This window comes from Ananas comosus, linkage group 18, assembly GCF_001540865.1.
Source record: "Ananas comosus cultivar F153 linkage group 18, ASM154086v1, whole genome shotgun sequence".
Classification (NCBI taxonomy): Eukaryota; Viridiplantae; Streptophyta; class Magnoliopsida; order Poales; family Bromeliaceae; genus Ananas; species Ananas comosus.
The window spans coordinates 4616465-4643712 of record NC_033638.1 but is presented as its reverse complement, the minus strand read 5'-3'; the positions used below and the strand labels follow the sequence as shown (position 1 = coordinate 4643712).

Below are 27248 nucleotides of genomic sequence, written 5' to 3'. Positions count from 1 at the left end.
TACTTCTCCACCTTTTCAATATTATGACTGTTCGTGTAGATACGTCATCACGATACTTGGTCATGAACTTGAATTGCATGGGATTTGACAATTGAGTTGACTGTCTTGCTAGTTGCAATAAGAAGTGGGTACAGGGAATGCTAACCCCTTCAAATATCCTTGGTAGCAGTAGGGATTCCTTTGGTAGCAAGAAGTGCTTTGAGCTCAGCTTATCCCAAGCTAAGGAGTTTCATCAGGAAGAATTAGGCTAACTCGATTCGAACCTACCACAAATATACTCTCTTTAGCTTATCCCTAGATGGCCAGCTTTTGATCAGATGACCATATGCTGAAACTTCCCGGTTTTTTGACTTTATTTATACTTTATAATGCACAGATGTGAAAATTATCTTCAAGAATATTGTAGAAGCAATTCTAAATTTATACTGCTGGACCACTTCATTGGCATGTTAGAGTGCAGAAACAACCTGCATGCTCCGCCCTTATCAAGACAGATCTGCTTGTTTTTCTTTGAGCATTCAGTGTGGGGTTAAAATGCTGTTGTAAGCTTGGGAACTCTCTGATATTAATAAAATGAAAGGAAGGGCTCTCTCATGCAGCATATGTTGTATATGCTGCAAACAGGGACAGGCGAATCCAATCAACAAATGAAAAGCACAAGCCAAGCTTGGAACTTTCATGACCTTAGATTTTTGGGTCTAGCTTGTTCCAGCATGAAAAATCAGTGTGAGAGCTGTTTTTCTTATTCTAGATGCAAACAAAAGAGATCTCCTTTTGCATTACTCTTATCATGAATTCATTGCCAGCCGGGGTCATGATGTTTGAACCTGTACAAGTAAAGTAAGGCACAAGGATCTCAACTGACCCACATGGTTGAATTGGAAAGCTAAATTGGTCATGAGGATTGGATGAATCATCTCTTATGAATGGGACTGTTACTCCGCCTCCTGTTTGAATCTAACTTACTCCTAAAGAATATTTCCCTTCTTAAGGGGAAGAGGTGCTTCTAGTTTTCCTAACTTCCCGTTACTGGTCTTCCTTGAGAAAGACCAAATAGGTGTTACTTTTTAGTAACTCTATTGCTTTTTCTTCATGTTGTTACAAATTAAAAGAAGAGGGATCTGCAGATGAAGACTTTAAAAAGGCAATAAAAAGTTATAGCATTAAAATGTTATTATTGATCAAGCAGTGCCATTTGCGTGCTAAGATTGTCAGAGTTGAGGCCATTCATTGGCCTTCTGTCAATTGGTCAGTCTTTTGCTTTGATTATTTGGGGATCATTCCATGCCTAGTGCCTCACATGTTTTTTTAGAAATGATCAATTTCACCATTTGATAAATTGATCTTTTGTTTCTATTTGTTTTAGTAACTTTATTATTACTGAAGCTTATTTAGTTGTCGTTGATTTTCTGGGAGAATTTTCCTGATTTCCTTTTTTCTCATCTGAAGCTAATAGTGCCATACCACCTTGACCAGTGTGATTGGCATCAGGTGCTTTAGATGGTTGGCCATTTTTTAGGTGATACCGTACTTTTTCACAGTTAACTTAAAATAATTGTCACTAGTGCAGTTCGGTAAGGCTGGAAACAGTAATGACACACTGGAAACAGTAATTACACATTGTTGTTACTGGTGTCAACAATTTTTTCCTAGTACTACAGAATTTAATTTTGTTATACTTTAATTGAATTAGTGCCTCATTCTCCCAGCTTATGAGTATAGCGACTTGTTTGAGAGCCTTTTGGATGTTCTTGTACATGATCACAGACATTAATCTTACAGATCATAGTATCACATAATGTTTCTCACCTCGTCTTTATTCTTTAGGTACTTCCTCTGGATTTTGTTTCTTTTCTAAATTCATTTGAGCCTTTTATTAGATTAATGTTTTACTAGATTATTGTTTTATTTGACAATTTTGATGAACAAGCTTGTTGTTATTAGCGACTTATCGTCATAATTAATTATTTTAGTTCTGTGAATTTCTACTCTGGTTATGAAACTCAAATTTTCAATGTTTCTAACAGTGATACATTTAACGAAAATTCCCCACCTACAAATGATCCTACATATATTTCATCACTTGGAGCTGCTGTCTACGAGGCCATGTCGAAAGGCAATAGGGATGCCGTTTGGCTAATGCAGGTTTTGTACCATCAATTTTATGCCCCTCCTCTCAATTTATTTGTCATATCTTATTGCATATGCTGAGAACTTGTGTTCATCTAGTAACATTGCTTTCAAATGTTGACATGAGCATATTTGATGGTAAATAACATATATGCTAACTTTAGTTGATTATAGTATTTCCATTGACAAACTACTCAATAATAGAATTTGGATATATTAAATAGTCTAGAATATATACATTATATCCTAGGACAAAAATACTTTCACGATGAGGACTACTTATGTCACAACAAGTAGACTTCTGCTAATATGTGCAATTAGTTATTATGATAATGAATAAATGTTTAACTACTATGCTGAATTATTAAAATCCATTGTAATGAAATACAAAGGCTAAAACTTGAGTTTGGTAGAGAAGTCCTTTATTAAATTTTGTTAAATATAAAAGAATAAAAATAGTCTCTAGTAGCTTAAGCTTTTGGAGAATAACTGTTGTTTCATATAATTTAACATGGTATCGGACAGAAAGGAGAAATATATACCCTGGAGTTTAGTGGACCTTCTATATACTGTCTCAGAGATGAAACCCTTATCATCACCAATATGAGCTTGCCCCATCCAAATCTTCTGATAGTAACGCAGTAGCGGTGTTTAAGAGGAACAAAATTCTGCTCAACTTCACGATTACTAAAGAGCAGAAGGTTGAAAAATCGCATGATCCGAGCTTCAAAAGAGATTTTAATGTCGAAATGATGATACGTGCCCATACAAAGTTAGTTCTCAACATCATCTTGGTGTTGATAATATTCATGGCTTCTCGTGAAACTAAGAGAATCTCAACAATGAGGCCCTAGTTGAAGACTACAAGAGTTATGTAAAAGCAAATCATGAGAAGGTCCCCACGTGCGCGGTGTGCAGGCAGACCTTCAGATTAGTGAAGGCGTTGCATGGCCACCTGAGAAGCCATCCTAACCAAGGTTACAAGGGAGTGGTCTTGCTGCTGAACATAGCAAAAAAGAAATTAATTAAACCTAGCAGTACATCGGCTCCTCGAATGAAAATTCCCACCTCGAAGCGGTCGGTCATTGCGAAGATAAGATTGTACTATGAATGTCACGTCCCGGATTACACATTTCCCCGGGCACGCCAACAGATCCACTATATACATAGGAATTTTTTCTGTATACGAAGCGATAGCTGTACCTGTAAATAATCAAGCTACAACCACAAGGTAATGAGCTGCTAAACTGAAAACATATATATATATATATATATATATATATATATATATATATACCTCGAGGGGTTTAAGTACATACAAAATGTCTACAACATCACTCGCTCCAGCGAGTACCCAGACAACAACCATATGTACATAAATACCCCAAAACTACCTGTGGGAGGTACTCGTCTAGCATTGCAACCCGTCTGGAAGGGATTTAGCTCGCAACTTCCTTTCTACGATCAGTATCAGGGACAGCAGCAGCCGCAGGAGAAGGCTCTGTAAAAAAGGGTCAACAATTGGGTGTGAGAACTACTACAAAAAGTAGTCCTCAGTAGGTACCGCTACCGACCTCAACAGCTCACCACTAAGTCTACAGAAAGTATGCAGGAAGATAGTGAAGGAAGCTAGTACAAACTCTGCAGCTATATGCTACTATACTATCGCTACCCAACGTTAACTATCTGTAGATGTAAATATGATGTAATCTCTGACTCAATATCACTAGGGACTGTGAACACACCCGTCCCGCCTGTTAAAGCTACAACTATCACCACGCTGAGTAGTTGATGAAGAGCAAGTCCAACCTGGACACTACGACATCAACGCGAACGCACAAAACCCGACTCCGGAGTGGCACTCGTGGGCGCTACCTAGCCGAGTATGCAAGCGTGTCTCTGCCGAGCTCAATCAGGCTCTCACAGGCTATAATCAAAGCAAATGGGTCTAACTGGTCTAACAACCAAGCTCACGTGTCCTTGGCACAATCTGTTGCAAATACAGAAATCTGGGTCCATCGTCAACTATAACGGCACTCGACAGTCCAAAACAGTCTACACACTACTGTAAATAAACTCGGCATCCCAGCACGAGCGTAAATTCATTCTATACTAATCTGAGTATCCACCGCATACAAACTGCGGCAATACAAACAAACTACAGCTCCTAAAGCTAAATCTGGTAGTTTTCAGAAAATGACAGTGTAGGATCTACAGTTTTCTCCTAAGTCAATTCCAAGTCCAATATGTAAAATTATATTACTACTACTTAACTCCAAATTCAGATTTTAAGCCTAATCCATGAATTCGAGTACTAGCAAGAAAATAAACGCATGATACATGTTGACGCTACAAAAACTTAGAAGATATTCCGGCAATTTCGGTACACTTCAACTCACCTCTAAAAGCTAGTCCAACTACGACAAGAAGTCGAGAGAAGGGAAAACACGCGCTCGCCCGGCCTCCAACGGCGCAACCTCGACGTCCATGCGCTCGAACGGCTCCCCAGTGCAACGTCGACGACAATCCGAGCTCAAACTGTGACCTCCACGAAGCACCCGATCAAAAACTAGAAAGAGAGAGTAGTAACCAGAAGCTCCCTCACTGCTTCTCTATCCTATATAAAGCAGTGGGGATAAGGGTGATGCAAACGATGCATCAAATGACCAAAAGGCCCCTCACCTACTTACAAATCCAGCTGGAGTACCGGTATCAGATTTGGTTACCGGTACTCGGCCTCTCAGCTCGCAGCCTCGCAAACTGGGTACCGGTACTCACCCGATGCAGTACCGGTACTCGGGCTCGGTACCGGTACTCACCCTATGCAGTATCGGTACTCAGCATCAAATGGGGCAACTCGAGAGCAGCCTACTCTGGGAAAGCACTGGGGTACCGGTATTCCTCTGTGTGGTACTGGTACTCCATACTGAAAACCTACACTTTGCAGATTCCAATATTAAAACTCTGCTCTCGCGTCGCGCTGAGTCCGTTTTACGTCCATTTCGCGCCGAAACGACTCGGACTTGTCCCGACACTCCAGATGTGTCGACAAGCCTCAGATGCTAAAATCTCACAGGCAACCAAACCTCAGGATTACAATGAAGAAAGATTGTACTTCGACCTTGAAGAGGGATTGAAATTGACTTATTGATCCAACCACTGTAGTATTTGATACGGCTTGTATGCTAGTGTATCTTAGCATGAAAAATAATAAGCAGAGAGCTAGTCAATCTCATGAAAGCAAAACTTACAGATTATCTAAGAGGAGGACGAAGAATATAGCAGACAATTTTAGAGTTACCAAGGATAAGGTGGAGACCATAAGCGAACATTTAAGAAATTCAGAGGGTTATGAAGGTGAGGATTATTCTACTGATCATCAAATAGATGGAGATGATAACAAAGAATATATCTGTAACGACCCGACTCGCTAGCAAAAATAACTTGTTGGGCCCAAACCATCTGCCTAAAATGCTTAAGCCCAGTTATTATTACTAGTGTGTCCGTCACTTATAAACCTATCACACTCTCCCACATTATCCGATATGGAACTATTAGGATGTGACAATATCAAAGAAGAATCGTGCTTTCAGCCATTGTCTAGTATTGTCACGCTCCGGGACCCAGCGGAAGCCCGCCCGGTGCGTGTCCAGACCCGCTATATGCCTACAACATATAAGGCGTCTACAACAAAGCGATAATTAAAACAAAAATAAACGAGTATCTAGAGATATCAGAGCATGAGTACAACTAGATTCTAATAGTAAGTGGATAATTAAAAGAACTAAACAACTAACATAAAAGTAAAGGTAGGTACATTAAGATCCAAATACAAGTGCTAGATATACAAAAATGGTGGCCTCTACCATGGGTACAAAAACTCTCACTCTCTACATCAAGTACAAAAATAGAGAGATGACCACTTAGCGTAAAAACTCCTCGCTATCTAGCTAGATGCGATCCCTTTTTCGCGATCCCGAGCCTCTCCCGGGGTGGATGGCTCTGAAACAAAAACTCAATATAGAGGGCGTGAGAACTATTAATCAATAGTTCCCAGTGGGTAAGTCGCTAACATAAGCGAAATACACAACTAGGTTATGGAGGCATAGCAGTAAGTTCTAGCATTTAAATAAAATGAACGATAGGTATAATAAGCATGAAGTAAACTTACTAAACTACTATGCCTCTAGTTAGCATGAAGTTCTACAAGAATATGAGCTATTCTAACATGAATGAATATGTGTATAAATAGCACGATGTCCACAAGTACAACTAGTAGAATGTCAATATTTACTAAATAATCTAATGTCACATTGCATTTTAGTTCAATAGTGCTCCAATCATAAAGGACCTACACAAGGGTAGTCTGGCTTGCGCCGTGCCTAATGGCTCCGTGGTAGTCAACATTCCCACCCTAGGAATGAGCCTCCCCCACGGCATCCCATTTCGGCGCCCAATCCTGCACGGGCGAGCATATGTCGCGATGGCTATTTCCGGAGTGCCGGCTTGTGGGGAGCAACCCTCACAAGCGTGTGCGAATGAGCACAATGGCAAGCAAGCGTAATCATCCGTCTCAATCCAATGTCATCATGTCTAAAACATGGAATAAAGGCTAATGTCCCAATGGCCTATCACTATGTCATCAAGTACAAGTTTAACCATTTGCTACGTTAAATGCCACTTTATGACATTCAATGTCCACTATGTCAAGCATGAGTTCTATGTCCAAGAGCATATTACATTTATCATTTTTACTACATGAAACATGATTCCAAGTTAAATAAGAGATGCCATTCATTTGCATGATTACAACATACATAACTCTCTGCTACATAAAGGTCCAATTTTTCACGATACATAACATATGCATTTTAAGCATTCTAAAATTCATATATGCTCTATCTAGTATGAAGATACATCATTTTCCATTTTATAATGAAGTAAATAACATAGGGGGAGTTCATCCATTTCGGTGAGGTCAAACCCACTAAGAACTCCTCGGATCCCCTTCGTTTGCGCCTACGAAGATGTCCACTAGTCTCCTAGCTCCCTAATGAAAATTCTAGGAGGGTTAGACGAAATGAACGAACACTCCACGTGTTCATCTTTAACCGACCCAAGAAGAGCGCAAAACTCACCTAGAATGGTAGAAAAATCCTCCTAAAATCCAAATGAGAGTTAGAGCCCTTCAAATCCAACCTAGATGATGGTTCTATACCTATCAATTAAGCTCCAAAAGCTACAAATCAAAAATCCCCAAATAAATCCTAGATTTTTCATATCTAGGTTTCCTTCCCAAAAACTCAAGCAAAACTAAAATCACAAGTGGTAGAGAGGTTACTAACCTTTTCCCAAGCTCCAAACCAAGCTAGAAGGGCGGTACAATGCCCTAACGCTGCACCAATTACATGACTGACTCAACGAGCAAACACAATCGGTACAATGCCCTAACGCTGCCTGAAAACATACCGACTTAGGTGTTAGGGCAGCCGCACATGAATTGTGCGACAGAGGGGTTATCAGCACCAAACTAGGCTGTAAGCCTGTAATGGGTTCCAAAACATGCCGAATTTGGCATGGGAACCAACGAACAACCAACATGTGTCCGTTGTTGGTTTCAACCATAAAGGACCTCCGGAATAAGCCCAACACGTTTTGACACTTGTAAGCACAAACAGTGCGCAACATCGGTTTTCTGCCCCGAAACGCCCCAAAATTGCCATTTTGGGAACCGGGACAACATACGACCATAATCAGCCCGGAGGGTTAATTCCACTTAGAAGACTATTGGGATGGCGTCCCAGACAGCAAAATGTTCATCTGAGAGCGGGACAAACTAATTCGGCCAAAAAGGCCTGTTTTCGGTTTCGGTAATGGAAAGTGTACGAAGTACGTGCTCAGCCTGTACATATTCCAAACTCTTCATTTGAAGTGCTGGGACAGCGGGGAAGTGTTCATGCACTCACACGACCAGCGAAAAGTGAATATACGCTTCCGAAGCCCCGAGCGATGCCAATTACGGCCACGGGTGTCACGTCCCGGATTACCACGTTTTCCCGGGCACGCCAACAGACCCGCCGTATACATATGAATTTTCCCTGTATACGAAGCGATAGCTGCACTTGTAAACAAATCCAAGCTACAACTACAAGGTAAAGAGTTGCTAAATAGAAAAGTAATATATAACCTCGAGGGCTCCAGTACATACAAAATGCCTACTACACCACTCTCTCCAGCGAGTAACCAGACAATAAGACCATATGTACAAAAACCCCAAAACTACCTGTGGGAGGTACTCCTCTAGCACTGCAGCAAGATTGGAAGGGATCTAGCTCGCGACTCCCTTTCCACGATCCAAATCAGCAACAGCAGCAGCCGTGGACGAAGGCTCTGCAAAAAGGGGTCAACAACTAGGTGTGAGAACTACTGCAAAAATGAGTAGTCCTCAGTGGGTACCGCTACCGACCTCAACGGCTCACCCACTAAGTCTATAGAAAAAATATGCACAAGGATAGTAAAGGAAGCTGGAAAAACTCTACAGCTACATGCCACTGTACTATCGTTAACTACTATTCTGTAGAAATAAGAATGATGCAACCCCTGACCCAATCTCATTAGGGACTGTGAACGCACCCGTCCCGCCTGTCGAAGCTACACCAACCACCACCACGCTGGGTTGTTGGTGAAGAGCAAGTCCAAACAAGACACTATGACCTCAATGCAAACGCACAAAGCCAAACTCCGCAGTGGCACTCGTGGGCACTACCCAACCGAGTATGCAAGCGTGCCTCTGCCGAGCTCAATCAGGCTCTCATAAGCTATAATCAAAACAAATTGGTCTAACTGCTCTAACAACCAACGCTCACGTGCCCTTGGCACAATTTGATGCAAATACAGAAATCTGGATCTACCGTCAACTACGACGGCACCCGACAAACCGGAACAGTCTACACACTACTGTAAAATAAGCTCGGCATCTCAGCACGAGCGTAAACTCACCCTACATTAATCTGGGTATCTACCGCATACAAACAGCAACGATAGGAACAAACCACAGCTCTTAAAGCTAAATCTGGTAATTTTCAGAAAATGACAATGTAGGATCTATAGTTTTCTTCTAAGTCAATTTCAGGTCCAACATGTATAAATAAAGTGACTAGCTTAACTCCAGATTCAGATTCTATAGCATAATCTATAATTTCCATGAATTCGAGTACTAGCAGGATAAACCAAACCAATAATAAACACATGTTGACGTTGATAAAACTTAGAAGGAAATCCGACGATTTCGGTAAACTTCAACCCACCTAGTATGCAAATCCGACCACAGATTAAAGCGAAGCTCAGCGGTCACGTGCCTTTAGTCCCAAATCACCAACAAGTATAAGAAAATCCAACAAATCCCTGTTGGATCGAGCTGAATTAAAAATCGAATCACAAATCCATCAAATGTCTATTTGGTTCGGAAAAAATGAAATTCAGCATTACTCACCTCAAACCAATAGTTGCAACTTGATTCGCAGGTTCCTCTCTACCTCAGGAACACCCAAGAAGCATCCAATTGCAGCAATAAGGTCCAAATCGAAACTAATTTCCAAAACTAGTTGCTGCTGTCCCTGCTCCAAGGCTGTTGCTGCTGCTATCTCAAAGCTGCTGCTGGCTTCTAAGCTGCCAGCACTAAGTTGCACTTCATTCTTGCTCCACCAACCAATCAACAGCAAAATTGGCAATTGGGACTTGTTCACAAGTGATCTTAGGCCTTTTCACTACAAGAAAAACCTATATTTTCCCATGAAATTCCATTACAATTGAAAGATAAAGGTCAACATTTCAGCTTCGACGAAAAACAGTTTTTCGGTCTTCACCTCAACAGAAAAATGAATTTCTCATTCATTTTACCTCCGAATTGATCGAAACAAGATTCTACACAGCAGAGGACGAAGTCAAGATCACTTCCAACTTTTTCGAAAGCTCAGCTCCTATAGAAAATTTGAACGAACTTTAATGAATTCCAACAGTGGACGAAATCTGCCTGAAATTTCAGCATTGAACCAATCTTGATCAAACTTTAAAATTAAAGCCACTAACCTTCAATTCCAGCTCAAGGAAGATATGGGCAGCATCCTAACTCCCCAACTCTGGTCATGAATCATCAATTTCGAAATTGATCTACTCCAAGCCTCTAATTTTACTGCTAACAAATCAAAGATGCCAGCTGAATTCCAAGAACACTACTAACAACTAACAAAACTGAAATTTCAGCTTATACTTGCAAATTTACACACACACAAATGATCTAACCTGCAATTTCAGCTGGTTCTATGTACCAGGTGAGCTCCCACGCTCCTCCTTACTTCCTTACAGCATTAATCTTGAAGCTAGAGCACTTTTCCTAGCTACACTGGAGCTGAATGCTGCAAGCTACTGTTGTAGGCTGCTTCCTTCATCAAGGTGCTGCAGTCCACAAGGTAGGTGTTGTTGCTAGGCTGCGCAGGGAGAGGGGACAATGGGGAATTGGTAAGGAAGAGGAAAACAGCATGGATGCAGGGAAGAAGAAGATAAGGGATGGAATTAAAGTGGTCTTCTCAGCCAACAACTACAGTCCAAACTCCAAACTCCCCAATTTGGGGTAGTTGAGACTTAGATGTAGTGTACCTTAGGCACACTTTAATAAAGCAACACTAGCTAAGATTCATTGGCATTTGGCTTAAAATTTGGTATCAATTTCACATCCAATACCAATCCGACTCGCCCCAACACTTCCGATGTGTCAATTAAATCACGGATCATAATCATTCCGAAAAATAATAAGTTAATATTTTTCCGAAACATTACAACGGGACAGCACGTGCACTAATACTGATTCGGTCGATCTTGGCTTCGTAAAACTCAGCCACGAGAGCATGGACGTCGATCTCTGGCCAGCAAGAGACCACTCCCCAAGTTTCGGACAAATCCGATAGGCCACCCAAAGCCTAAAAAATCGCCGTAAACACCACTGGGCAGCACACACATGTGGTTCAGCCCCGATTGGTTTCAATCCCTTAAATGGCGCTCAAGATTGTCGTGGAACACATTTTGAGCCAGTAAGAAGCTGACCCTAGAGATCCGACCAAGAATCGAGGGGAATTGACCCCAATAAGCACATCAAACGAGCGAACTATGCAACGATTACAACTATGCAATGAACCGATCTATCGATACTGTGCAATGAGTCGATAACGAAGCAGAAGCAAGAAGGGCTGGAATCATTACCCAAGATCACCTCGGATCTAATCTGAGAAGCACGGTCGACGAGGGATGAGGGCTGGTGCGGAGGCTCAAGTGTGAAGGAATCGAGGGAGGAAAAAAGGGCATTGCGATCGACGCAGAAATTATGCTGCTGCAGAATTTCAGCCTCGGCTGAAAGCGTGCGGTCAGCGGCGGCTTTGGCTCAGTTGGGGGCAGTGAGGGTGGCAACACGTTCACCAAAGGAGAGACGACAAAGATGGGGTCAGACGGAGAAGGTCTTGCTGCTGCTATTTGAAGGAGAATCTCCCCACTGGTCGCAGCCTGCCTGGCAGCGAAGAAATCGCCCAACAACCACAGCGGCTGCATACGGAAGCCGCAGGAGAGGGAAATCCGGCAGGGGTCGGCCAGCGGCAGGGGGGGAGGAGGCGAAGCAAGGTACTGAACATGCTGGGGGGAGAGAGACGAGAGGAGGAGAGGAGATCGAGGAAAAAAAGAAAATACGTAGGGGGCGAAAGGCGGACCGGGTTACTCATCTAGGTTGGCGGCTCCGTTTTATATCTGTCAATCTAGGGTTTCGTGCCAGACAATTGTGTGATGACCCTCCTACTGAACCACCCTCGCGACGCCTTGCATTCGGGTCCCCTGCGGGCAGCCGACGACAAAATTGCGCAAAAACCCTCAAGGTTCGTCATGATTTTGCTGCAGTTCTGTAAACTGTGCACGAAGGGTTGACTTCAAGATACGCAAAGGGTTCTGTAGATTTTGGTTCTGCACGTTCGTTCTGAGCGTTGAATACTTTGTGAGAAATTGCATTTTGAAGGCAAACTAGTCAGTTCACAGCAGAAAACTGCATGCATAAACTGTTTTCAAGATCCAGTAGCTTTTCACCCGAAACTCTGTTTTCGGTGAAACTTGGTTTCAAACGTTCGTCTTTGAGTGTACTTTAACATTGTATTTTTCATCTTCCAAAACTATAAAAAAATTCACTAAAATGTCGCGCCGAATGTGACTTGCGCAGGAAATTTTGGTTTTAACTTCTCTTTAAATTTATGGTTTCCATCCCGTGTTCACTCCAAATCTCCGTAAACTCCTCAAAGGTTTAAATTACATTCGAGTCAATACAATGGTTCATATTAAAACTTCCTAAGAGTCAGGTTTTACACAAAAGACCTTTAAATTATAAACTCTCGCAATAAAAATCTTGGGTTCTACAGTTTCATATAATTTAACAAATATGAATTTATGACTCTTGCACTCTTGAATCTATGGACTTAAAAAGGGATATGCATGTCTAGGAAGCACAAGCAACAATGGTAGGTGGAGAACGGCTATTAGTATACACAATCAAACAAATGCTTTTCTCACCTCCTAAAGATCCCACACTATCTCCCACGAATTGAAAATCCAAGGATTTCTTGTGATTATATCTAAAATGGAACTCCTATCGGTGGTAATTACTCCTTTGACCAAGCATGCAAGATCCCTGTAGAATCATATAAATTGAATAAAATTGTTCGATAGAATATCACTTTTGATAGTATTGGCAAAATTTGGGATCTCTATTATTATTATTATTATTTTTATCTGTTTCTCTGTTGCAAATTATGATAGATGTTGAGATGTGGAACAATGTGATATACCAGCTTCTTTTACTGAAGTGTTACTACGCAATTCATCGCTTATTTTAAATGTTTGGACCTATTAGAAATAGGGGCAAAGTGTAGGAGGTAATTGACGCAATTTTTTCTGCAGGGGGTAAAATGAGATGTGGCCTAGGGTCCAAGGAGTACTTTTGTTATTAAGCTTTAATTCTGATATGTAACATGTTAATCCCTCTGAAAATAGCACAGAAATAACAGGATCTCTTCTTTTTCCTTTCATGAATTGATTTTTGAAGAGGAAAACAAGTAAAATAAGTTCTGCCCACTTTCTACTTTATATTGAGCTTTACAGAGTACATAGTACGCTTTCTGTAGCTATGGCAATGTTTATTTTATCAAGCTGAGCTAGAATCTACATACTCAACATACAAGGCAGCTTGCAGGCTGGTTGCTATTTATGGTAAAATGAATTAACCTTGAAAATTATCTCGTCTTTGAGGCTACCTGGAAACCAAAAATAATGGATGCAAGACCCTTTCCTGTGCATCAAGCATGCTAGAATCACTATATATATATATATAGAGTTGGGCTAGAATACTATTGATAGTATTTGGCCTCTTTTGCTATTAAGTTTTTAACCCTTGGATGAGAAATTATAAGGTTAGGATGATATTAGTCCCTTAGGGTTGAGCGGTTCCCCTAGGGTTGAGTGGTCCATACTGGGTTATAATATTTAATTCAATGGTTAGAAATGATCAAAGGATTTGATCCAAAAGTTAAAAACTTGATAGCAAAAGGGGACAAATACTATTAATAGTATTCTAGCCTAACTATATATATATATATATATATATATATATATATATANGGCCTTTTGCTATTAATAGTATTCTAGCCTAACTATATATATATATATATATATATATATATATATATTAATATTCTAGCCTAACTATATATATATATGTGTATATATATATATATATATATATGTGTGTGTGTGTGTGTGTGTGTGTGTGTGTGTGTGTATATAGAGAGAGAGAGAGAGAGAGAGAGAGAGAGAGAGTTGAGCTAGAATGCTATCGATAGCAAACGGGTTCCGTTGCCACCCATTTGTTTTCGATGATGAAGCCTCCGAATCGACGATCGGCACCGTTGAACATGATCTATACCACCTAAAGTGTCTAGAAATCAAATTTTAAATCTTTTCGACATCATTAGCCTGATGATCAAAAGGTTTCAAAATTTGTAATTTTAATGGTAGATATGAGGCATTTTCTCGTTTAACGGTGTAAAACTATCCAAATCAATTGAATTTTCATTAGAAAATTCTTTAAACTATTTAAAACAAGATCTATACTCGATCTTGATTATAAAATTCCTATCATCACTTTTTAGAGGATATTCATTTTCAGCCGTTCATTTTTACGCCCACTTGACGGACAAGAGAACAATATCGAAAAAGCATGAAATTTGATTTCTAGATACTTCAAGTGGTGCAGATCATTTTCAATGGTGCCGATCGTCGATTTGGAGGCTCCATCATCGAAAACAAATGGGTGGCAACGGAACCCGTTTGCTACCGATAGCATTCCAGCTCCTCTCTCTCTCTCTCTATATATATAGGCTAGGGCTACTATACTCTTATGAGTATAGAGCCCTTCATGCTTATAAGTTGCTTTCAATGATGAAGCTTCCAAATCGATGATCCACTCCGTTAAATATGATCTAGAGTATTTGAAATTTATAGAAAATAAATTTCGTAATTTTTCAAAATCATAATAAAGTTCATCAAGCGGGTATAAAATGAACTGTCAAAATCGAACGACGTCTTAAAAATGGATGTTCGGATCCTTCAATTTAAGATCGGAGTTATTGATCTTTATCTATATAGTGAATAGAATTTTCTATCAAAAATTCAACCGATTTCGATTCTTTAACACCGTTAAACTAGCAAATATCACATACCGGCCGTTAAAAATTGCCAATTTTGTGACCTTTTGATCGTAAGGTAAATGATGTCGAAAAATTATAAAATTTGATTTCTAAACGTTTTAAATGCTCTAGATAACGTTTAATGGTGTGGATCGTCGATTCGGAAGCTCTATCATCGAAAACAACTTATGAGTACGAAGGCGATCGTACTCATAAGAGTATAGTAGCCAGATATATATATATATATAGAGTGAGCTGGTATGCTTCTGGAAGGACGGAGCCTTCCGTGCTTTCAAATCGTTTTCGATGTTGGGACTTTCGAATCGACGATCGACTCCGTTAGAATTGATCTAGAGTATTTGAAGTACCCAGAAAATAAATTTTGTGATTTTTCGATATCATTTGCCTAGTGATTGAAGGGTCACTAGGGCTCAAAATCAAAATTTATTTTCTGGATACTTCAAATACTCTAGACCAAGTCTAACGAAGCCGATCGTCGATTCGAAAGTCCCAACATCGAAAATGACTTGGAAGCACGGAGCGCTCCGTGCTTCCAGAAGCATACCAGCCGCACTCTCTCTCTCTCTCTATATATATAGAACAGCTTGACACACTTTGTTGTGATGAAGATGGCTGTTTGATCGTACGTAGTTACTTTCTAACTCCTTTTTTTCACATGCAGGGTTGGCTATTCTCGTCCGATGCAGCATTCTGGAAGCCACCTCAAATGAAAGTATGCAACTCTTCTAGTTGATATGACTATCTTATCGAACCTATGCATTATTAAACATCGGTAAAAATGTATAAAACTTAGCTATCACCCTTTTGGATCCAACTACCTAACCTCTAAAAATTTTGATTTTACTACCTGACCTTTTAATTTATTTGATTTAAGCCAATTGGTGACTTTTTAATTTCAAAATTTGAACGTGTCGTTTATCTTTACGGGTTTGAATAGGTGAAAGTAAACTTTATGCTATGTAAGTGGGAACTGTCACTGTGTGGAAGTGAAACTTATTACATATAATCTATTTCAGGCCACTAGAATATACATCTTATTTTTTTAGATTTGATAACATTATACGTGTAGAACTAAACATAGAAAAGCATAATTTCTTCCACCAGTATCTATCTAATTGTATAAATACACATTTACGGGTTGTGGAAAAGTTGCTTTAAACACTTCACCAAGGTTTAAAGTGCCGTGGCACGGGGATGTGCTACTGTTTGCCTGGCACGGTACGGCACTGCATGCTTCCGTGCCGGCACATGGCACGCTTGCGTGCCGATGGATACGTATGATCTTCTAGTGGCACGCTTTGGTACGGACTTATTTTAGTTTTTTTTATTACAATAAACTCTTATAATATTATTTTGAAAGATCTAATCAAATAATTATGAACATTTGCTATGTGTAACTTACTATACTCATCAATTAACATGCTTGTAAGCTTTTTTGTATGTAAAGTACAACTACACCTGATTACAAAATAAAAATTTTTACAGGTTAGAATTTAAAAAATGCAAAGACATCTTTTTTTCTTTCTTTTGACCTTATTACAGTTTTCTTTTACAAAATACAAAAAAATAATTTTTAAAATTATTTTAAAAATTATTTGAAAATTTTATTTTTTAATTATTTTTTTCAAAAATTATTAGATCTATCAAAAAAATAAAGCAATAAATTATATGACAAATTAATTTAAGGATCAATTGATTTAATTTAGCTTTTAATTTTATTAGTATTTTTAATCTTCCAACGCAAAAATAAATTTTTATGTTTGATGTGCCTCAAAATTTGTTTATTGAGTTCGATTTTGTTCCCTTAATTCGCAAAAAATTTTGCGGTGCAACAAATTTTGATAAAATGATTTATATAAAAAAAATTGATGTCTATGGTGGAAGCGGAGAGCTCAGGCCGATAGGCTCGAGTCCGCAGCCCACCACTGACATCCAAGGGGGGGCGGGGGCCTTCTCCCTCTACGATATGGATTGGATATGTAAGTTAAAAATTTGCCTGTATATTGATAAACAAAAAAAATTAAATTATAATATTTTTGACTTATCTAATAAGTAGATTTTTGATTTGCAATGTCCTTGGGGGTGTGGGATGCTTCTTGGTATCCTAAAGAACAACAAAAAGAAAAAAAAAGCGAAAAGCAGAAAAAAAGAAAAAAAAAAAAATAGTGTGCCGGCACGGCAGTGCTGTGGCACGGACCTGTTTGTGCCGTGGCATGGAGGGGGGTCTGAGTGACTGAGACTCCCCTTGTACGGTATGGGGCGGCACTTTAAACCTTGCACTTTACATTGAAGCATTCATAACATCATAATTTGCATAGAAGTGTTCATAACATCATTATAACAGTATAAATGCATACCAATATCAGCGTTTTCGATCCTGTTCAAGCTTTCACAACATTTGTTTTGGTGCTTCTCTTACCAAAACTGAAGAAAAACCTCAATAATGCTAAACTAAAATTCCATGAGCTGGTTAGAACACAAACAAGGACTACAAAAAAGATATAGAAGTTGCATTTATAAAAAATTATCTTTTTTTTTTTTTTTTTTTTTGTCTTCTAGTTACAGATATTTTAGTTATGATTAGATTTTGCTTTTGCCCTCCAACCTCTAGTGAGGTGGTTGGAGTGCACCTCCCCCTTCCCGGGGTCCTTAGTTCGAACCCCCATTGGGGGTCGGTGCTTCCAATTTAGGGGTTTGGGGTTATTTGGGGTTGGGTCCTATGTAGGGATGTCAACAGGTCGGATTCGGAGCGGATTTTTAAAAGCCCGAACCTGAACCCGACTACCGAACCGGAACCTGAACCCGACTACCGAACCGGAACCCGAATCGGAACCCGAACCCGAACCCGAATCCGACGGATTTTAAAAATCCATATCCAAATGCGAACCCAACCAAAAATCCGAAACCCGAACCCGAGACCGAACCTAAAAATTTGAACTCGAAACAATTATTTCTCTTTACAATATTTCAAAATATATTCCATTAAATCTAAAATTTTAAACTACAAATTTAAATATAACATCAAATATATATATATATATATATATATATATATATATATAGTACGTCTCCCGTGCTTTCGAAAGTACGGAGGCCTCCGTATTTGTAAGTTGTTTTTGATGATAGGACATCCAATTCGACGATCGGCTCCGTTAGGCATAATCTATGCTATTGGAACTATCTAGAAACTAAATTAATTTTTCGACATCATTTACCAAGCGATCACAGGGTCTCAAAAATGACTATTTTAACGGCCGATGTGGCACGTTTTTAAGTTCAACGGTGTAGAAGTATCCAAATTACATGAAACTTTAATAGAAAATTCTACTTAACATCAAGAGCATAAACAATACTTCCGATTTGAAATTTGAGTCATTTATCACTATTTTTTATGAGATTTTTACTTTCAGCCGTTCATTTTGAGGCTACTTGTTCACTAGGCAAACNTACAGATATTTTAGTTATGATTAGATTTTGCTGTTGCCCTCCTACCTCTAGTGAGGTGGTTGGAGTGCACCTCCCCCTTCCCGGGGTCCTTAGTTCGAACCCCCGTTGGGGGTCGGTGCTTCCAATTTAGGGGTTTGGGGTTATTTGGGGTTGGGTCCTATGTAGGGATGTCAACGGGTCGGATTCGGAGCGGATTTTTAAAAGCCCGAACCTGAACCCGACTACCGAACCGGAACCCGAATCGGAACCCGAACCCGAACCCGAATCCGACGAATTTTAAAAATCCATATCCGAATGCGAACCCGACCAAAAATCCGAAACCCGAACCCGAGACCGAACCTAAAAATTTGAACTCGAAACAATTATTTCTCTTTACAATATTTCAAAATATATTCCATTAAATCTAAAATTTTAAACTACAAATTTAAATATAACATCAAATATATATATATATATATATATATATATATATATATATATATATATATAGTACGTCTTCCGTGCTTTCGAAAGTACGGAGGCCTCCGTATTTGTAAGTTGTTTTTGATGATAGGACATCCAATTCGACGATCGACTCCGTTAGGCATAATCTATGCTATTGGAACTATCTAGAAACTAAATTAATTTTTCGACATCATTTACCAAGCGATCACAGGGTCTCAAAAATGACTATTTTAACGGCCGATTTGGCACGTTTTTAAGTTCAACGGTGTAGAAGTATCCAAATTACATGAAACTTTAATAGAAAATTCTACTTAACATCAAGAGCATAAACAATACTTCCGATTTGAAATTTGAGTCATTTATCACTATTTTTTATGAGATTTTTACTTTCAGCCGTTCATTTTGAGGCTACTTGTTCACTAGGCAAACGAAGTCAAAAAATTATGAAATTTGGTTTCTAGATAGTTCCAATAGCGTAGATCATGTTTAACGGAACCGATCACCCAATCGGACGTCCTATCATTGAAAACAACTTACAAGCACGGAGGCCTTCGTACTTTCGAAAGCATAGGAGCCTAGCTCTATATATATATATATATATATATATATATATATATATATATATATATATATATATATATAGAGGGAGAGAGAGAGAGAGAGAGAGTGAGGCTAGTATGCTTCCGGAAGCATGTAGCCCTCCGTGCTTCCAAGTCGTTTTCGACGTTGGGACTTTTGAATTGACGATCGGCTCCGTTAGACTTGATATAAAGTATTTGAAGTACCTAGAAAATATATTTTGTGATTTTTCGATATCATTTGCCTAGTGATCGAAAGGGCTCANGTCGGATTTTCATTTTTGATATATATATCCGAAACTATATCCATTTAGCATCGGGTAAATCCACTCTGTTCGGGTTCGAATAAAATTTCGAGTATCTGTATCCATTAACATCCCTAGTCCTATGGGCATATTTAAAATAAAATAAAAAAAGTTTTTTTGTTTATTTCTAAGTTCCTGCAAATATGTGAAATTGTGCAAGTTAGAATTTAACGTGCACCCCGAAAGTCTTGGTTATTTGCATTCATGTGCCTGCCAAGGATACGGTATGCAAAACCATTTTTGTGTAGATACTCTTACCAATGGCATATAAAAAAATAAGGATTTTGATTTTGTTGATTTTTAAGTTCCTGCAAATATGTAAAATTGTGCAAGTATCCCTGTTTTAGAATTTACACGTGCACCTTGAAAGTCATGGTTATTTGCATTCATATGCCTGCCAAGGATAATGTTAGAAATCTAATCCGCGACTTATATTGATACCAGATTTTTTCCGATACCAGTTTTTTTTATGACAAAAGCAGAAAAATCTAGTTTATCGGGTGCGAAATAATCAAAAGAGAATAAAAAATGAGAGAAGAAAAAATGAAGCACACAAATATTTACGTGGTTCGACCACTTGCCTATATCCAAGGTTTTAAGTGCCTGTCGGCACGGGTCGTATCCACCGTGCCATACCGTGCCAACAAGATACCGGCACGATACAGATCCTGTGCCAATGGCACAACTCAAAACCCTCTATTCTTTAAATTAGTAAGTAATTTCCTCAATAAAGTTCAAAAGATGTGATAAAGAGACATAATAAATAATTAGAATCTTTTGTTGCTAAAAAAAATAAATATTTCATGCTATTATGTGTCGGCACACAAGTATTTTTTTGACCTGCACGCATCGGCACAGCTCGGCACGCACCGTGCCGTACTGTACTGGCAAGTTTCCCGCACGACCTTGTGCCACGGCACTTAAATCCTTGCCTACATCCACGGGCGAAGACGGAGTGGAGACTTTCATTATAATTAAAGTGATGTACAAAATATGCCTCTCACAAACCCCCTAGTCTCTAAAATGCACCTATACTCCTCGTCCGCCGCTCCAAATTAATGGAATAAAGGTATATTTATAATAGTGGCTAAATTCTAATACAATTAGGAATACAAATCCACCAAGATTAGGAATAGTCTCAATTAGATTAGGTATAATCTAAACTTAACTTAATTGGATACCAATACAGAATAGAGTTAGAAAACCTTACGGTTCCTAAATCCGAGACATATATAACAATCTTCACCTTGGCTCGAATTTCTATCTTCTCCACAAAATCCCTCCCAAAAGCTCCTGAAGTGTTGCTATACATACAAACCAAGTTTAAGGAATACTTGAACTTGATCACCGAAAGAAACTTAATGAGCAAATTTGCGGGATTGTCTGAAGTGTCAATCTTCTCATTCTCCAGTTACGTCTTTTGCAACCTCTGTTGCATTAGAACGATAACTTGCCGTTGAGCGAAATTACTGGAGTGATCAAACTTCTCGATCTCAAACTTCGTCGATGTCACGCCCAAATGAACAATCCGGCTCTGATACCAGTTTGTTAGGAATCCGCAACTTACACTGATACTAGATTTTCTTTGATACTAGTTTGATAGAAATCCGCAACTTATACTGATATCATGTTTTCTCTGATACTTGTTTGTTATGACAAAGCCGGAAAAGATCTAGTTAGTCGGGTGCAAAAACACCAAAAGAGAATCAAGAAAGAAAGAAGAAAAAATAAAGCATACAAATATTTACGTGGTTTGGCCGCTGGCCTATATATCCACGGGCGAAGACAGAGTGGAGACTTTCATTATAATCAAAGTGATGTACAAAATATGCCTCTCTCACAAAACCCCCTAGTTTCAAAAATACACCCATACTCATCATCTGCCGCATCAAATTAATGGAATAAAGGTATATTTATAATATGGCTAAATCCTAATACAACTAGCAATACAAATCCACTAAGATTAGGAATAATCTCAATTAGATTAGGCATAATCTAAACTTAATTGGATAATCAAAACAAAATTGGGTTAGAGAACCTTACGGTTCCAGAATTCGAGACATATAATAGATACTCAAAACTCAATTGTTGAAAGCCTGCCTCAGCGCCTAGGTGTGAGGCTTGGGCCTTAGCGTCTCAGAGAGCGAGGCGCACGCCTTAGACGCACCTCGTGATGTTTACGTTTAATGGGTCTAGGGTTTGGGTTTTTCGGGTCTTGGGTTTTTTCAATATATTCTAAAATTTTAAGGAATTGAATTTTTTTTTCTAATTTGAACGCTTTCTTCTCCTTTTGTCTTGGTCGTTCTCTCTTCCATCCCCAATGACAATAAGTAGTAGCGGCAAAAAGCAAGAAGCAAGAAGCAACAGTAAGCGCTTTTAAGTTGAAAGTTGAAATATAATTTTTTTTCTTTTAAGTTTGAGAATATTTATAGATATGATTTCTTTACTTTTTTATGGTTATATTGTTTTTGTATGACTATTTTGAAATTTTTTAACGTAAAACATCCATTTAAACTACACTTGTTAAGAGTGTTTAATTTTTATTAGATGTGCATCTCACCTTCTTGAGGCGTGCGCCTCCTGATGCGCCTCGTGCCTAGGCTCCAAAAGGCCTTTGTGCCTTTTTTGCGCCTTGCATCTTTTCAAACACTGGCAAAACCATTTTGTTGCCGATGCCCTTGCCAATGGCATGCATGCAAGTGTGCTTTTCTGCTTATTTGCATGACTGCACCTTCCATGAATATGTATGCAGAGAACAGTTTTTGTGTGGGTACCCTTGCGACAGGCATGTATATGTTTGAAGGATGTGCGAAAATATCCCCTTCGACAAGGTTATTTGCACAATTTTTGCATGTTTGATGATTTTATAAGCAAACGGACCCAAAAGAAATAAAAGCCTGCACCCTTGTAATAAATTTGTCATGGTTGTGGAAACTCTTACTTTTATTAAGCAGCCATTCTTTGTTTCATTGCCTAATTTTACTAGTTTAATTTTACTAGTCACAAGCTCTATTTTGTCCGTTTGTAGAACTACCTAATATCAAAATTCTTGCTCTTAGATTTTTTTTTTCTTATTTTTAATCTCTTTTTTTTTTTTTTCTGTCTTGGTACCTCTGTAATTTGAACTTTATAACCACAATATTGTTAGGAAATCTTAGACAATACACAAGATAAAATCTTCCTTTTAGTAAATATATAACTTCTGCACAATACGTAAGCTCTGCATCAAACATTACTCTTGCTCTTAAACGAGACACAAGGTAAAATCTTGTGGTAAATATTAATTCTATGGGGAATAGATAGGCTCTGCGTCGAAGAGTACCTTTGGTTGCAGCCTTTTGATGACCGAACAACCAATAACTTACATATTTTCCTATTATATAGGCACTCTTGCATTCAGTTCCTATTGGTAAGATGATAGTTCTCGATTTATTTGCTGATGTCAAACCGATATGGAAGAAATCGTCCCAGTTTTATGGAGTTCCATATGTCTGGTATGTCCTGGTATCCAATTTTTTCTGGCCATTTATTAGAGTTTTACTTGAACTAATGAATCACAACTTGTAGAACACCTAATTTTATTTCGGAAGCTATTTGGTTTGACGACTTACTGTAGCTTTATAATATTTTCTTAAGTTACTGGTTGATATCAGGTGCATGCTACACAACTTTGGTGACAATATTGAAATGTATGGTATACTTGATGCAATTTCATCTGGACCTATTGCTGCTCGTACAAGCTACAATTCAACCATGGTATGATGTTGCTTTTCATGCAAAAAAATATCTTCTACTTTGTGCTTTAGCAAATGAAGTTTTTAACATTAAATAGAATATAGATGTTGAGTCTTACGTTAGAGTATATACCGGTTCAAAGCATCAATATTTGTCAAAATCCAACTATTATTAGGTTGCAATTTAGTTTGGACTAGTAACTTCTTGTAGCATTCACATTATAGCATTGTAACACTAGAGAATCTTTGCCGACAGGTATTGACAACGTCTGTTCTTTGTTGGCCTATGTGGTTGCTTAAACATCTGCCTTGCATATATGTTAACATGAGTTTGTGTGCTCACATGTGCACATGTGCTTGTATGTATTTGCTTTAGCATGGGAGTAGGCCTGACATTTATGGTCTGAATGTAAGATTAAATTTAGTTCTTGTCGATGTATAATTCCAGTGTTTCACATAGTTGATTTCATATATTGTAGCTCATCCATTTGATTTGTGTTTGATGTGTGACATTTCATGGCAGTAATTTTTTAAGTTGGTTGTCTTATAAAGGGGCTGTTTGGTTCCACGTAAAACTGTGAAGAAATAGTTTTCAATAGAAAAAAGTTTTCCTTGGAAAATAGTTTTACGGTTCTTAGCGTTTGGTTTGCAAGAATGGGAAAATAGTTTTCGGACCACATTGTTGGAAAAGAGGACAAAATAATATTTTATATTTTAAATTTTTTATGTATAAACTTGATATAAAATATACCATGAATGTTAAATAAAATTTGAATAACATATACAATCAAAAAAATTAAATAACATATAAATTTTATTTATCATATATAAAAATGTTACATAAATTTTTTCATATATCATATAGTTTTACTTGATAAATTATTTTTGCTTCCTTTTATATTATAATTTTATATGTAAACTTTAATAGCATACATAATTACATATATACATACATATATGTACCTACACACACACACACACACACACACACACACACATACATACAGAGTTCGGCTACTATACTATCAATAGTATCAAGCTCTTGGTACTATTGAGTTTCTGCCGTTAGATCTATCCTTTGATCATTTCCTCCCGTTAGATTATACTATTCAACCAACTACCAACTCAACCCTAGGGGACCACTATCATCTTAATCGGGGACCACTATCATCCTAACCGCACATCTTTTCATCCAACGGCCGAAAACTCGATACTACCAAACGCTTGGTACTATCAATAGTATAGTAGCATAATTCTATACATATGTACATATATTTATGTACATACATATATATGAATTGAGCTCCTCTGCTTTTAAAAGTACCAAGTCATTGGTGCTTGTAGGTTTTCGGTTCTTGAATTAAGGGTGTACGGTTAGGATGATAGTAATATATATATATATATACATATATATATACATATATACATATATATATACATATATACATATATATATATATACATATATACGTATATACATATATACGTATATACATATGTACATAAATATATATAGAATTAGGCTGAAATACTATTAATAGTAAAACGCTCTTTTTGCTATCAAATTTTTAACCCTTGAATGAAAAATTGTAGGATCAGGATGATATTAGTCGGTTAGAGTTGAGTGGTCCCCCTAGGGTTGAGTGGTCTCCACTAGGTTATAGTATTTAATCCAATGGTTAGAAATGATTAAAAGAGTTGATCCAAAGGCTAAAAAACTGGTAGCAATAATGAAATTTTGCTACTAATAGTAGCCCAGTCCAACTCTCTCTCTCTCTCTCTCTCTCTCTCTCTATATATATATATATATATATATATAGTTGAGNTATATATATATATATATACATATACAATAGGGCTACTATACTCTTATGATATAGAGTTATTTGTACTCATAAGTTGATTTCGATGATGGAGCTTCCAAATTGACGATCCATACCATTAAATATGATATAAAAGTATTTGAAACTTCTAGAAAATAAATTTCGTAATTTTTTTAAAATTGTAATAAAGTCCATCGAGTGGGCATAAAATGAATGGGCAAAATCGAATTACCTCCTAAAAATAGAGGATCGGGTTCTTCAATTGATGATCGAAGTTATAGATCTCTATCTAGATAGTGAATAAAATTTTCTATCAAAAATTCAACCAATTTCGATTCTTGTACACCATTAAAGTTGCGAGCATCCTACGCCGACTCTTAAAAATTACCAGCTTCGAGATCTTTTGATCGTAAGGGAAATGATGTCAATAAATTATTACGTTTGGATTCTAGAAGTTTCAAATGCACAAAATTATGTTTAATGGTATGGATCATTGATTCGGAAGCTCTATCATCCAAAACGACTTATGAGTATGAAGTTGATCCTATTCATAAGAGTATAGTAGTTGGACTCTATATGTACATACATATGTACATATCAGCTGGTAAACTGTCAATTTTGAAGCCCTTTGATCATCAGGTTTACGATGTCAAAAAATTATAAAATTCGGTTTTCAGAATGTTCCGGCTTGTGTGCTTTTAGAAGCATGAAGGTTTTCGTGCTATCAAGTCGTTTTCTATGCTGGGACTTCCGAATCGACGACCGACGCCGTTAAACTTAATCTAGAGTACTTGAAGTACGTAGAAAATAAATTTCGCCATTTTTCTAGTGATATCATTTACCTAGTGATCGAAAGGGCTCAATGTCAACGGCTGAAAATAAAAATCTCACAAAAGGTGATGATATGACACTAAAATTTTAGATATCTTGTTTTATATAGTATGAAGAATTTTCTGTCAATAGTGAAATCACTAGGTTTTGGGCCACTTCAATTACTAGATAAATGATCTCGAAAATTTATGAAATTTATTTTCTAGTTACTTTAAATACTCTAGATCAAGCTCAACGGAGCCAATCGTCGATTCGGAAATCTCAACATCGAAAACGACTCGATAGCATGGAGACCATTGTGCTTTTGAAAGCACACAAGCTTTCTCGGTTTTTCTACACTGTTTACTTGGAAATGCTTCATATTGGCCGTTAAAATATCAATTTTGAAACCCTTTGATCATCAGAGATATGATGTCAAAAAATTATAAAATTCGGTTTCTAGAATGTTTAAATGTTGTAAAATATGTTTAATGGTATGGATCATTGATTCAGAAGCTCCATCATCAAAAACTACTTATGAGTATGACGGCGATCATACTCATAATAATATAATAGCCGGACTATATATATATATATATATATATATAANGTTATATATATATATAGAGAAAGAGAGAGAGAGTAGGGCTACTATACCCTTATGAGTATAGACCCTTTATATTCATAAGTTTTGAAGGGATGTGCAGTTAGGATGATAGTGGTCCTCTAGGGTTGAATGAGTAGTCGGTTGAGTAGTATGATCTAATGGGTGAAAATGATCAAAGAGGTAACGGCCAAAAACTTACGAGTACAAAGAGGTCTATACACATAAGTGTACTATAGCCAGACTCTCTCTCTCTCTCTCTCTCTCTATATATATATATATATATAGAAAGAGAGAGAGAGAGAGAGAGAACTAGGCTGGAATACTATCAATAGCACCAAGCGAGTGGTGCTATTAGTTTTTTAACCCTTAGATCGAGAAATGTATGGTTAGGATGATGTGGGCCCCCTAGGGTTGAGTGAGTGATTGGTTGAATAGCATAATCTAACTGGTAAAAATAATCAAAGGGTTAAATCTAACGGTGGAAAACTCGATAGCACAAAATCCTTCGTGCTATCGATAGTACCCCAGCTGGACTCTCTCTCTCTCTCTCTCTCTCTCTCTCTCTATATATATATATATATA

General features: G+C 37.9%; 1 protein-coding gene and 1 long non-coding RNA gene across 6 annotated transcripts in view; one reads left to right on the top strand and one right to left on the bottom strand.

The window, feature by feature from the left end:
• The window catches only part of LOC109723720 (alpha-N-acetylglucosaminidase), a 70155-nt gene that overhangs the window by 10271 nt on the left and 32636 nt on the right, over positions 1 to 27248 (top strand). For 3 of the 4 annotated variants that reach the window (XM_020252185.1, XM_020252188.1, XM_020252187.1), the window contains 4 exons: positions 2028 to 2145; positions 15580 to 15630; positions 23077 to 23186; positions 23346 to 23448. In XM_020252185.1, coding sequence (XP_020107774.1) covers positions 2028 to 2145; positions 15580 to 15630; positions 23077 to 23186; positions 23346 to 23448 — 382 coding nt within the window. The remainder of the gene's footprint in view (positions 1 to 2027; positions 2146 to 15579; positions 15631 to 23076; positions 23187 to 23345; positions 23449 to 27248) is intronic. The other variant, XM_020252186.1, reaches the window with a different exon arrangement.
• Positions 9485 to 10399, bottom strand: LOC109723722. Of its 2 annotated transcripts, none has more exons than XR_002219732.1 (3): positions 10030 to 10399; positions 9623 to 9909; positions 9485 to 9534 (listed from the first exon to the last, which is right to left on the bottom strand). It is a non-coding gene; the product is annotated as an uncharacterized LOC109723722 (long non-coding RNA). The 2 variants fall into 2 exon arrangements; XR_002219733.1 differs by having other exon boundaries at positions 9623 to 9896; positions 10030 to 10398.